This window comes from Corvus hawaiiensis, chromosome 38 (genome assembly GCF_020740725.1).
Source record: "Corvus hawaiiensis isolate bCorHaw1 chromosome 38, bCorHaw1.pri.cur, whole genome shotgun sequence".
In the NCBI taxonomy this organism is placed as follows: domain Eukaryota; kingdom Metazoa; phylum Chordata; class Aves; order Passeriformes; family Corvidae; genus Corvus; species Corvus hawaiiensis.
The window spans coordinates 68719-82742 of NC_063250.1; the positions used below are offsets into that span (position 1 = coordinate 68719).

The 14024-nt window shown below is 53.6% G+C and overlaps 1 protein-coding gene across 1 annotated transcript in view; it reads left to right on the forward strand.

Annotated features, from left to right (window-relative positions):
• POLR2A (RNA polymerase II subunit A) overlaps positions 1-14024 on the forward strand; it is an 81922-nt gene that overhangs the window by 50820 nt on the left and 17078 nt on the right. Inside the window, exons 20-22 of the mRNA XM_048290367.1 lie at positions 3484-3655; positions 9535-9640; positions 12024-12229. Of these exons, the coding sequence (XP_048146324.1) occupies positions 3484-3655; positions 9535-9640; positions 12024-12229 (484 nt within the window). The remainder of the gene's footprint in view (positions 1-3483; positions 3656-9534; positions 9641-12023; positions 12230-14024) is intronic.

Consider the following 14024-nt stretch of genomic DNA (forward strand, 5'->3'; position numbering starts at 1 on the left):
ACACTTTGGGGTCTTCAAAAGGGTTGGGGACATCTTGGGGTCTTCAAATGGCTCCTCTCAAGAGTTGGGGACATTGGGGTCTTCAAATGGATCTTGAGGAGAGTTGGGGACATCTTGGGGTCTTCAAACGGCTCCTTCCAAGAGCTGGGAACAGTTTGGGGTCCTCAAATGGGAGTTGGGAACATCTTGAGGTCTTCAGATGGCTCCTCCCAAGAGTTGGGGGCATCTTGGGATCTTCAAATGGGGATTGGGGACATCTTGGGGTCTTCAAACGTCTCCTCCCAAGAGTTGGGGACACTTTGGGGTCTTCAAAAGGGTTGGGGACATCTTGGGGTCTTCAAATGGATGTTGAGGAGAGTTGGGAGCATCTTGGGGTCTTCAAACGGCTCCTCCCAAGAGTTGGGAGCATCTTGAGGTCTTCAGATGGATCTTTAGGAGAGTTGGGAGCCTCTTGGGGTCCTCAAATGGGAGTTGGGGTCACTTTGGGGTCTTCAAACGTCTCCTCCCAAGAGTTGGGGACACTTTGGGGTCTTCAAAAGGGTTGGGGACATCTTGGGGTCTTCAAATGGATGTTGAGGAGAGTTGGGAGCATCTTGGGGTCTTCAAATGGGAGTTGGGGACATTTTGGGGTCTTCAAATGGCTCCTCTCAAGAGTTGGGGACATTGGGGTCTTCAAATGGATCTTGAGGAGAGTTGAGGACATCTTGGGGTCTTCAAAGGGGAGTTGGGGACATCTTGGGGTCTTCAGATGGGAGTTGGGGACACTTTGGGGGCTTCAAACGGGAGTTGGGGACATTTTGGGGTCTTCAAATGTCTCCTCCCAAGAGTTGGGGACACTTTGGGGTCCTCAAATGGGAGTTGGGGACATCTTGGAGTCTTCAAATGGATCTTGAGGAGAGTTGGGGACATCTTGGGGTCTTCAAATGGGGGCTGGGGACACTTTAGGGTCTTCAAATGGATCTTTAGGAGACTTGGGAGCATCTTGGGGTCTTCAGATGGTTCCTCCCAAGAGTCAGGGTCACTTTGGAGTCTACAAACAGGGGTTGGGGACATCTTGGAGTCTTCAAATGGGGGTTGGGAGCATCTTGGGATCTTCAAATGGGAGTTGGGAACAGTTTGAGGTCCTCAAACGGGAGTTGGGTCCTCAAACGTCTCCTCCCAAGATCTGGGGACACTTTGGGATCTAAAAATGGATTTTGAGGAGAGTTGGGGACTTCTTGGGGTCTTCAAACGGGAGTTGGGGATATCCTGGAGTCTTCAAGTGGGAGCTGGGGACACTTTGGGGTCTTCCAACATCTCCTCCCAAGATTTGGGGACACTTTGGGGTCTCAAACATCTCCTCCCAAGCTTTGGGGACATTTTGGGGTCTTCAAACATTTCCTCCCAAGAGTTGGGATCCCTTTGGGGTCTCAAACATCTCCCCCCAAGATTTGGGGTCCCTTTGGGGTCTTCCAACATCTCCTCCCAAGATTTGGGGACACTCTGGAGTCTCAAACATCTCCTCCCAAGCTTTGGGGTCCCTTTGGGGTCTTCAAACATCTCCTCCCAAGCTTTGGGGTCCCGTTGGGGTCTTCAAATGGGAGCTGGGGACACTTTGGGGTCTCAAACATCTCCCCCCAAGATTTGGGGACATTTTGGGGTCTTCAAATGGGAGTTGGGGACACTTTGGGGTCTCAAACATCTCCTCCCAAGATTTAGGGACACTTCAGGGTCTCAAACGTCTCCTCCCAAGATTTGGGGACACTTTGGGGTCTCAAACATCTCCTCCCAAGATTTGGGGTCCCTTTGGGGTCTTCCAACGTCTCCTCCCAAGATTTGGGGTCCCTTTGGGGTCTTCAAATGGGAGCTGGGGACACTTTGGGGTCTCAAACGTCTCCTCCCAAGATTTGGGGACACTTTGGGGTCTCAAACATCTCCTCCCAAGATTTGGGGTCCCTTTGGGGTCTTCCAACGTCTCCTCCCAAGATTTGGGGTCCCTTTGGGGTCTTCCAACATCTCCTCCCAAGATTTGGGGTCCCTTTGGGGTCTTCAAATGGGAGCTGGGGACACTTTGGGGTCTCAAACGTCTCCTCCCAAGATTTGGGGTCCCTTTGGGGTCTTCAAACATCTCCTCCCAAGACTTGGGGTCCCTTTGGGGTCTTCCAACATCTCCTCCCAAGACTTGGGGTCCCTTTGGGGTCTTCCAACATCTCCTCCCAAGATTTGGGGTCCCTTTGGGGTCTTCAAATGGGAGCTGGGGACACTTTGGGGTCTCAAACGTCTCCTCCCAAGATTTGGGGTCCCTTTGGGGTCTTCAAACATCTCCTCCCAAGACTTGGGGTCCCTTTGGGGTCTTCCAACATCTCCTCCCAAGACTTGGGGTCCCTTTGGGGTCTTCCAACATCTCCTCCCAAGATTTGGGGTCCCTTTGGGGTCTTCAAATGGGAGCTGGGGACACTTTGGGGTCTCAAACGTCTCCTCCCAAGATTTGGGGACACTTTGGGGTCTCAAACATCTCCTCCCAAGATTTGGGGTCCCTTTGGGGTCTTCCAACATCTCCTCCCAAGACTTGGGGTCCCTTTGGGGTCTCAAACATCTCCTCCCAAGATTTGGGGTCCCTTTGGGGTCTTCAAATGGGAGCTGGGGACACTTTGGGGTCTCAAACGTCTCCTTCCAAGATTTGGGGTCCCTTTGGGGTCTCAAACGTCTCCTCCCAAGATTTGGGGACACTTTGGGGTCTCAAACATCTCCTCCCAAGACTTGGGGTCCCTTTGGGGTCTTCCAACATCTCCTCCCAAGACTTGGGGTCCCTTTGGGGTCTCAAACGTCTCCTCCCAAGATTTGGGGTCCCTTTGGGGTCTTCAAATGGGAGCTGGGGACACTTTGGGGTCTCAAACGTCTCCTCCCAAGATTTGGGGACACTTTGGGGTCTCAAACATCTCCTCCCAAGATTTGGGGTCCCTTTGGGGTCTTCAAATGGGAGCTGGGGACACTTTGGGGTCTCAAACATCTCCTCCCAAGATTTGGGGACACTTTGGGGTCTCAAACATCTCCCCCCAAGATTTGGGGACACTTTGGGGTCTCAAACGTCTCCTCCCAAGATTTGGGGTCCCTTTGGGGTCTTCCAACATCTCCTCCCAAGATTTGGGGACACTTTGGGGTCTCAAACATCTCCTCCCAAGACTTGGGGTCCCTTTGGGGTCTTCCAACATCTCCTCCCAAGACTTGGGGTCCCTTTGGGGTCTCAAACATCTCCTCCCAAGATTTGGGGTCCCTTTGGGGTCTTCAAATGGGAGCTGGGGACACTTTGGGGTCTCAAACGTCTCCTTCCAAGATTTGGGGTCCCTTTGGGGTCTCAAACGTCTCCTCCCAAGATTTGGGGACACTTTGGGGTCTCAAACATCTCCTCCCAAGCTTTGGGGTCCCTTTGGGGTCTCAAACATCTCCTCCCAAGCTTTGGGGACATTTTGGGGTCCCCTGAGCCGTTGCCGTCATCCCCCGCAGGTTCAAGTTCGACTACACCAACGAGCGGGCGCTGCGGCGAACGCTGCAGGAGGAGCTGGTCAAGGACATCCTGTCCAACGCCCACATCCAGAACGAGCTGGAGCGCGAGTTCGAGCGCATGCGCGAGGACAGGGAGGTGCTGCGCGTCATCTTCCCCACCGGCGACAGCAAGGTGCGCCCCAAAAACCCCCAAATCCAGCCCAAAAACCCCCAAATTCAGCCCAAAAAGCCCAAAAAACCCCCGAATTCAACCCCACAACCCCCAAATTCAACCCAAAAACCCCCAGTTCATCCCAAAAACCCCCAAATTCAGCCCAAAACCCCTAAATTCAGCCCAAAAACCCCCAAATTCAGCCCAAAACCCCCAAATTCAGCCCAAAACCACCAATTCATCCCTAAATAGCCCAAAAACCCCAAAATTCAACCCTAAATAGCCCAAAAATGCCCAAATTCATCCCAAAAACCCCAAATTCATCCCAAAAACCCCCAAATTCATCCCGAAAGCCCCCAAATTCAGCCCAAAAACCCCCAAATTCATCCCAAAAACCCCAAAATTATACCTAAATAGCCTAAAAAACCCTAAATTATCCCTAAATAGCCCAAAATAGCCCAAAATTCAATCCTGAATAGCCTAAAATCCACCCCAAAAACCCCCAATTCATCCCTAAATAGCCCAAAAACCCCCAAATTCATCCCAAAAACCCCCAAATTCATCCCAAAAACCCCCAAATTCAGCAAAAAAACCCCCAAATTCATCCCTAAATAGCCCAAAAACCCCCAAATTCAACCCTAAATAGCCTAAAATCCACCCCAAAAACCCCCAAATTCATCCCTAAATAGCCCAAAAGCCCCCAAATTCATCCCAAAAACCCCCAAATTCAGCCCAAAAACCCCCCAAAATCCACCTCAAAAACCCCCAAATTCATCCCAAAAACCCCCAAATTCAGCCCAAAAACCCCCAAAATCCACCTCAAAAACCCCCAAATTCATCCCAAAAACCCCCGAAATCCACCCCGAAAACCCCCAAGTTCAACCCCAAATAGCCCAAAATCCACCCCCAAAACCCCCAAAATAGCCCAAAATCCACCTGGGACACCCCAAAACCCCCGAATTCATCCCTAAATATGCCCAAAATCCACCTGGGACACCCCAAAAACCCCCAAATTCAACCCTAAATATGCCAAATCCAACTAAAATACCCCAAAATATCCCAAAATTCAACCCTAAATAGCCCAAAATTCAACCACAAAACCCCCAAAATTCAACCCTAAGTAGCCTAAAATCCACCTCAAAAACCCCCAAATTCATCCTTAAATAGCCCAAAAGCCCCCAAATTCAGCCCAAAAACCCCCAAATTCAGCCCAAAAACCCCCAAATTATCCCTAAATAGCCTAAAAAACCCCAAATTATCCCTAAATAGCCCAAAATACCCCAAAATTCAATCCTGAATAGCCTAAAATCCACCCCAAAAACCCCAAATTCATCCCTAAATAGGCCAAAATCCCCCAATTCATCCCTAAATAGGCCAAAATCCCCCGAATTCAACGCCAAAACCCCCAAATTCAACCCAAAAACCCCCAATTCATCCCAAAAACCCCCAAATTCAGCCCAAAAACCCCCAAATTCATCCCTAAATAGCCCAAAAACCCCGAAATAGCCCAAAATTCAACCCTAAATAGCCCAAAATCCACCTGGGACACCCCAAAAACCCCAAAATTCAACCCTAAATAGCCCAAAAACCCCAAAATTCAACCCTAAATAGCCGAAAATCCACCTGGGACACCCCAAAAACCCCAAAATTCGACCCTAAATAGCCTGAAATCCCCAAAATAGCCCAAAATTCAACCCCAAATACCCCAAAATTCAACCCTAAATAGTCCAAAATGCACCCCAAAAACCCCAAAATTCAACCCTAAATAGCCCAAAAACCCCAAAATTCAACCCTAAATAGCCGAAAATCCACCTGGGACACCCCAAAAACCCCAAAATTCGACCCTAAATAGCCTGAAATCCCCAAAATAGCCCAAAATTCAACCCCAAATACCCCAAAATTCAACCCTAAATAGTCCAAAATCCACCCCAAAAACCCCAAAATTCAACCCTAAATAGCCCAAAAACCCCAAAATTCAACCCTAAATAGCCCAAAATCCACCTGGGACACCCCAAAAACCCCAAAATTCAACCCTAAATAGCCCAAAAACCCCAAAATACCCCAAAATTCAACCCCAATTAGCCCAAAATTCAACCCCAAATAGCCCAAAATGCACCCCAAAAACCCCCAAATTCAACCCTAAATAGCCCCAAATACCCCAAAATTCAACCCTAAATAGCTCAAAATACCCCAAAATCCACCCCAACTACCCTAAAATCCAACCAAAATACCCCAAAATGCACCTGGGACACCCCAAAATACCCCAAAATACCTCAAAATCCACCTCAAATACCCAAAAAAACCCAAAATCCATCTGGGACACCCCAAAATCCAACTGGGACGAGCCAAACCCAACTGGGATGAGCCAAACCCAACTGGGATGAGCCAAACCCCAACTGGGACGAGCCAAACCCAACTGGGATGAGCCAAACCCCAACTGGGACGACCCAAACCCAACTGGGATGAGCCAAACCCAACTGGGATGAGCCAAACCCAACTGGGATGACCCAAACCCAACTGGGACGAGCCAAACCCCAACTGGGATGACCCAAACCCAACTGGGACGACCCAAACCCCAACTGGGACGACCCAAACCCAACTGGGATGAGCCAAACCCAACTGGGACGAGCCAAACCCAACTGGGACGAGCCAAACCCAACTGGGATGACCCAAACCCAACTGGGACGACCCAAACCCAACTGGGATGAGCCAAACCCAACTGGGATGACCCAAACCCCAACTGGGATGAGCCAAACCCCAACTGGGACGACCCAAACCCAACTGGGACGACCCAAACCCAACTGGGATGAGCCAAACCCAACTGGGATGAGCCAAACCCCAACTGGGACGACCCAAACCCAACTGGGACGAGCCAAACCCAACTGAGACGAGCCAAACCCAACTGGGACGAGCCAACCCCAACTGGGATGAGCCAAACCCAACTGGGACGACCCAAACCCAACTGGGATGAGCCAAACCCCAACTGGGACGACCCAACCCCAACTGGGACGAGCCAAACCCAACTGGGACGACCCAAACCCAACTGGGATGAGCCAAACCCAACTGGGATGAGCCAAACCCAACTGGGATGACCCAAACCCCAACTGGGATGAGCCAAACCCAACTGGGACGACCCAAACCCAACTGGGACGACCCAAACCCCAACTGGGATGACCCAAACCCCAACTGGGACGACCCAAACCCAACTGGGACGACCCAAACCCAACTGGGATGAGCCAAACCCAACTGGGACGAGCCAAACCCCAACTGGGACGAGCCAAACCCAACTGGGACGAGCCAAACCCAACTGGGACGAGCCAAACCCAACTGGGACGACCCAAACCCAACTGGGATGAGCCAAACCCAACTGGGATGAGCCAAACCCCAACTGGGATGACCCAAACCCAACTGGGATGAGCCAAACCCAACTGGGACGAGCCAAACCCCAACTGGGATGAGCCAAACCCAACTGGGATGAGCCAAACCCAACTGGGATGAGCCAACCCCAGCTGGGATGAGCCAAACCCCAACTGGGATGAGCCAAACCCAACTGGGATGAGCCAAACCCCAACTGGGACGAGCCAAACCCAACTGGGACGAGCCAAACCCCAACTGGGACGACCCAAACCCCAACTGGGACGAGCCAAACCCCAACTGGGATGACCCAAACCCAACTGGGACGACCCAAACCCAACTGGGATGAGCCAAACCCAACTGGGATGACCCAAACCCAACTGGGACGACCCAAACCCAACTGGGACGACCCAAACCCAACTGGGACGAGCCAAACCCCAACTGGGATGACCCAAACCCAACTGGGACGAGCCAAACCCAACTGGGACGACCCAAACCCAACTGGGACGAGCCAAACCCAACTGGGATGACCCAAACCCAACTGGGATGAGCCAAACCCCAACTGGGATGAGCCAAACCCAACTGGGACGACCCAAACCCAACTGGGACGAGCCAAACCCCAACTGGGATGAGCCAAACCCAACTGGGATGAGCCAAACCCAACTGGGATGAGCCAAACCCAGCTGGGATGAGCCAAACCCCAACTGGGATGAGCCAAACCCCAACTGGGATGAGCCAAACCCCAACTGGGATGACCCAAACCCAACTGGGACGAGCCAAACCCCAACTGGGACGACCCAAACCCAACTGGGACGACCCAAACCCAACTGGGATGAGCCAAACCCAACTGGGATGAGCCAAACCCCAACTGGGACGACTCAAACCCCAACTGGGATGACCCAAACCCCAACTGGGACGAGCCAAACCCCAACTGGGACGACCCAAACCCAACTGGGACGAGCCAAACCCCAACTGGGACGACCCAAACCCAACTGGGACGAGCCAAACCCCAACTGGGATGACCCAAACCCAACTGGGACGAGCCAAACCCAACTGGGACGACCCAAACCCCAACTGGGACAATCCAAACCCCAACTGGGACGAGCCAAACCCCAACTGGGACGAGCCAAACCCAACTGGGATGAGCCAAACTCCAACTGGGATGAGCCAAACCCCAACTGGGATGAGCCAAACCCCAACTGGGACGAGCCAAACCCCAACTGGGACGAGCCAAACCCCAACTGGGACGACGCCAACCCCAACTGGGATGAGCCAAACCCCAACTGGGATGAGCCAAACCCCAACTGGGATGAGCCAAACCCAACTGGGATGAGCCAAACCCAACTGGGATGAGCCAAACCCCAACTGGGATGACCCAAACCCAACTGGGATGAGCCAAACCCCAACTGGGATGACCCAAACCCCAACTGGGATGACCCAAACCCAACTGGGACGACCCAAACCCAACTGGGATGAGCCAAACCCCAACTGGGACGACCCAAACCCCAACTGGGACGACCCAAACCCCAACTGGGACGACCCAAACCCCAACTGGGATGACCCAAACCCCAACTGGGACGACCCAAACCCAACTGGGATGAGCCAAACCCCAACTGGGATGAGCCAAACCCCAACTGGGATGAGCCAACCCCAACTGGGATGAGCCAACCCAAACTGGGGCACTCTAAAACCTGCTCAGGGTGACCCCAAATCCCTCCTGGGGCACGCCAAAATTCCGCCGGGGTTTTCTGGGGTGCTCGCTCCCCATTTTTGGGCTCTGAGCCCCAAATTTTGGCCACTGACCCCCCATTTTTGGGTCTCTGCCCCCCAAATTTTGACCATTGATCCCCAAATTTTGGCCACTGACCCCCAGTTTTGGGGTTCTGACCCCCCATTTTTGACCACTACCCCCCAAATTTTTGACCACTGCCCCCCCATTTTTTCCCACTACCCCCCAAATTTTCACCACTGCCCCCCATTTTTGACCACTGCCCCCCCTTTTTTGACCACTACCCCCCAAATTTTGACTACTGCCTCCCAAATTTTGACCATTACCCCCCACATTTTGACCATTGATCCCCAAATTTTGGCCACTGACCCCCAGTTTTGGGGTTCTGACCCCCCTTTTTTGACCACTACCCCCCCAAATTTTCACCACTGCCCCCCCATTTTTGACCACTACCCCCCAAATTTTGACCACTGACCCCCCATTTTTGACCACTGTCCCCCATTTTTGACCACTGTCCCCCAAATTTGACCTCTGCCCCCCAGTTTTTGACCACTGCCCCCCATATTTTGACCACTGCCCCCCCATTTTTGACCACTGCCCCCCATTTTTGACCACTACCCCCCAAGTTTTGGCCACTGCCCCCCAAATTTTGGCCACTGCCCCCCAGTTTTTGACCACTGCCCCCCAAATTTTGACCACTGACCCCCCAAATTTTGACCACTGCCCCCCCTTTTTTGACCACTACCCCCCAAATTTTGACCACTGACCCCCCAAATCTGACCGCTGCCCCCCGCTCCCGGGCTCCTGCCCCCTCCAGGTGGTGCTCCCCTGTAACCTGCTCCGCATGATCTGGAACGCCCAGAAGATTTTCCACATCAACTCCCGGCTGCCCTCGGACCTGCACCCTGTCAAGGTGGTCGAGGGTGAGTGGGGGGGACCCCCAAATCCGACTGCGGGGTGGTCCCTGAACCCCGATGGAGGAATTCGGGCCCGATTTGGAAATTTTTGGAGAAGTTTTGGGGTGGGGGAGGGGACTTGGACCCCTCACGGTCCTCAAAAAAAGGGGCTGAGGCTGCTTGGGGGGGTCCCAGGGGGATTTGGGGTCTCCAGTGATCCCCCAGGAAGGTTCTGAGGGGATTTGGGACCCCTTTGACCTCCTGAGAAGGTTCTGGGGGGATTTGGGACCCCTTTGACCTCTCAAGAAGGTTCTGGTGGGATTTGGGGTCTCCAGTGATCCCCCAAGAAGGTTCTGGGGGGATTTGGGACCTCTTTGATCTCCCAGGAAGGTTCTGAGGGGATTTGGGACCCCTTTGACCTCCTGAGAAGGTTCTGGGGGGATTTGGGACCCCTTTGATCTCCCAGGAAGGTTCTGAGGGGATTTGGGACCCCTTTGACCTCCTGAGAAGGTTCTGGGGGGATTTGGGACCTTTTTGACCTCCTGAGAAGGTTCTGGGGGGATTTGGGACCCCTTTGATCCTCCAAGAAGGTTCTGGGGGGATTTGGGACCCCTTTGATCCTCCAAGAAGGTTCTGGAGGGATTTGGGACCCCTTTGATCCCCAAGAAGGTTCTGGGGGGATTTGGGACCCCTTTGATCTCCCAAGAAGGTTCTGGTGGGATTTGGGACCTCTTTGACCTCCTGAGAAGGTTCTGGGGGGGATTTGGGACCCCTTTGACCTCCTGAGAAGGTTCTGGGGGGGATTTGGGACCCCTTTGAACCCCCAAGAAGGTTCTGGGGGGATTTGGGACCCCTTTGATCCCCAAGAAAGTTCTGGGGGGATTTGGGACCCCTTTGATCCCCCTGAGAAGGTTCTGGGGGGATTTGGGACCCCTTTGACTTCCCAAGAAGGTTCTGGAGGGATTTGGGACCCCTTTGACCTCCTGAGAAGGTTCTGGGGGGATTTGGGACCTTTTTGACCTCCTGAGAAGGTTCTGAGGGGATTTGGGACCCCTTTGATCCCCAAGAAGGTTCTGGAGGGATTTGGGACCCCTTTGATCCCCAAGAAGGTTCTGAGGGGATTTGGGACCTCTTTGACCTCCCAAGAAGGTTCTGATGGGACTTGAGGGCACCAGGAAGGTTTTGAGGACCCTCAGGAAGGTTCTGGAGGTGCTTGGACCTCAAGAAAGCCCTGGGGGACTTGGAGGACCCCCAAGAAAGTTCTGAGGGGTATTTGGGCTCCCTCAGGAAGGTTCTGGAAGTTCATGGGGTCCCTCAGGAAAGCTCTGGTGGGTTTGGGGTTGCTCAGGAGGGTTCTGGAGGTCCTTGAGGACCTCAGGAAAGTTCTGGGGGTTCTTGAGGACCTCAGGAAGCTGAGATGGGTTTGGAGTCCCTCAGGAAGGTCCTTGAGTTGCCCAGGAAGGTTCTGGAGGTACTTAAACTCTCCAAGAAGGTTCTGGAGGTTCTTGAGTCCCTCAGGAAGCTCTGATGAGTTTGGGGTCCTTCGGGAAGGTTCTGGAGGTCCTGGTTGACCCCAGGAAGGTTCTGGAAGTCCTGGTTGACCCCAGGAAGGTTCTGTGGATCCTGGTTGACCTCAGGAAGGTTCTGTGGGTCCTGTTTGACCTCAGGAAGGTTCTGTTGGTCCTGTTTGACCTCAGGAAGGCTCTGGAGGTCCTGGTTGACCCCAGGAAGGTTCTGTGGGTCCTGGTTGACCCCAGGAAGGTTCTGGAAGTCCTGGTTGACCCCAGGAAGGTTCTGGAAGTCCTGGTTGACCCCAGGAAGGTTCTGTGGATCCTGGTTGACCTCAGGAAGGTTCTGTGGGTCCTGTTTGACCTCAGGAAGGTTCTGTTGGTCCTGGTTGACCTCAGGAAGGCTCTGGAGGTCCTGGTTGACCCCAGGAAGGTTCTGTGGGTCCTGGTTGACCCCAGGAAGGTTCTGTGGATCCTGGTTGACCCCAGGAAGGTTCTGTTGGTCCTGGTTGACCCCAGGAAGGTTCTGGAAATCCTGGTTGACCCCAGGAAGGTTCTGGAGGTCCTGGTTTGACTCCAGGAAGGTTCTGTGGATCCTGGTTGATCTCAGGAAGGTTCTGGAAGTCCTGGTTGACCCCAGGAAGGTTCTGGAAGTCCTGGTTGACCCCAGGAAGGTTCTGGAGGTCCTGGTTTGACTCCAGGAAGGTTCTGTGGATCCTAGTTGATCTCAGGAAGGTTCTGGAGGTCCTGGTTTGACTCCAGGAAGGTTCTGTGGATCCTGGTTGACCCCAGGAAGGTTCTGGAAGTCCTGGTTGACCCCAGGAAGGTTCTGTGGGTTCTGATTGACCCCAGGAAGATCCTGCAGATCCCCATCCGCACTCTTGACCCCGCTGTCCCCTCAGGGGTGAAGGAGCTGAGCCGCAAGCTGGTGATCGTCAACGGGGAGGACCCTCTGAGCCGGCAGGCGCAGGAGAACGCGACGCTGCTCTTCAACATCCACCTGCGCTCCACCCTCTGCAGCCGCCGCATGGTCGAGGAGTTCCGCCTCAGCGGGGAGGCCTTCGACTGGCTGCTGGGCGAGATCGAGTCCAAGTTCAACCAGGCCATCGTGAGAACGGGGTTTGGGGTCGTTATTGGGGGGTTTGGGGTGGATTTGGGGATGTTTGGGGTCGGTATTTGGGGTTTTGGGGCTGTTTGGGGTCAAATGTGGAGGTGCCTTGGATGGGCTGCTGGGTGAGATCGAGTCCAAGTTCAACCAGGCCATCGTGAGAACGGGGTTTGGGGTCACTCCTAGGGGGTTTGGGGTGGATTTGGGGATGTTTGGGGTCGGTATTTGGGGTTTTGGGGTCGGTATTGGGGATTTGGGGTGTTTGAGGTCAGGATTTGGGGTGTTTGGGGTCATTTCTGGGGGTTTGGGGTCAGGATTTGGGGTTTTGGGGTCAGGATTTGGGGTGTTTGGGGTCATTTCTGGGGGTCTGGGGTCAGTATTTGGGGTTTTGGGGCTGTTTGGGGTCAGATGTGGAGGTGCCTTGGATGGGCTGCTGGGCGAGATCGAGTCCAAGTTCAACCAGGCCATCGTGAGGACGGGGTTTGGGGTCACTCCTGGGGCGTTTGGGGTGGATTTTGGGATGTTTGGGGTCGGTATTTGTGGTTTTGGGGTCACTTTTGGGGGTTTGGGGTCAGGATTTGGGGTTTTGGGGCTGTTTGAGGTCAGATGTGGAGGTGCCTTGGATGGGCTGCTGGGCGAGATCGAGTCCAAGTTCAACCAGGCCATCGTGAGAAGGGGGTTGGGGTCATTATTGGGGGTTTGGGGTGGATTTGGGGGTGTTTGGGGTGGATTATGGGGTGTTTGGGGTCAGTATTTGGGGTTTTGGGGCTGTTTGAGGTCAGATCTGGAGGTGCCTTGGACTGGTTTTTGGGGGAAACTGAGTCCAAGTTCAACCAGGCCATCGTGAGAACGGGGTTTGGGGTCGTTATTGGGGAGTTTGGGATGGATTTTGGGGGTGTTTGGGGTGGATTTAGGGGTTTGGGGCTGTTTGAGGTCAGATCTGGAGGTGCCTTGGACTGGTTTCTCGGGGGAAACTGAGTCCAAGTTCAACCAGGTCATCATGAGAAGGGGGTTGGGGTCACTCCTGGGGTTTTTGGGGTGGATTTGGGGGTGTTTGGGGTCAGGATTTGGGGGTGTTTGGGGTCAGGATTTGGGGTTTTGGGGTCATTTCTGGGGATTTGGGGTCAGGATTTGGGGTCAGGATTTGGGGTTTTGGGGCCGTTTGGGGTCAGATGTGGAGATGCCTTGGATGGGCTGCTGGGCGAGATCGAGTCCAAGTTCAACCAGGCCATCATGAGAAGGGGTTTGGGGTCACTCCTAGGGGGTTTGGGGTGGATTTGGGGATGTTTGGGGTCGGTATTTGGGGTTTTGGGGTCGGTATTGGGGATTTGGGGTGTTTGAGGTCAGGATTTGGGGTGTTTGGGGTCATTTCTGGGGGTCTGGGGTCAGCATTTGGGGTTTTGGGGCCGTTTGGGGTCAGATCTGGAGGTGCCTTGGATGGGCTGCTGGGCGAGATCGAGTCCAAGTTCAACCAGGCCATTGTGAGAACGGGGTTTGGGGTCGTTATTGGGGGATTTTGGGATGTTTGGGGTCAGTATTTGGGGTTTTGGAGTCAGGATTTGGGGTGTTTGGGGTCATTTCTGGGGGTTTGGGGTCAGGATTTGGGGTTTTGGGGCCGTTTGAGGTCAGATCTGGAGGTGCCTTGGATGGGCTGCTGGGCGAGATCGAGTCCAAGTTCAACCAGGCCATTGTGAGAACGGGGTTGGGGTCACTCCTGGGGAATTTGGGGGTGTTTGGGGTCAGGATTTGGGGTTTTGGGGTCAGGATTTGGGGTTTTGGGGCTGTTTGAGGTCAG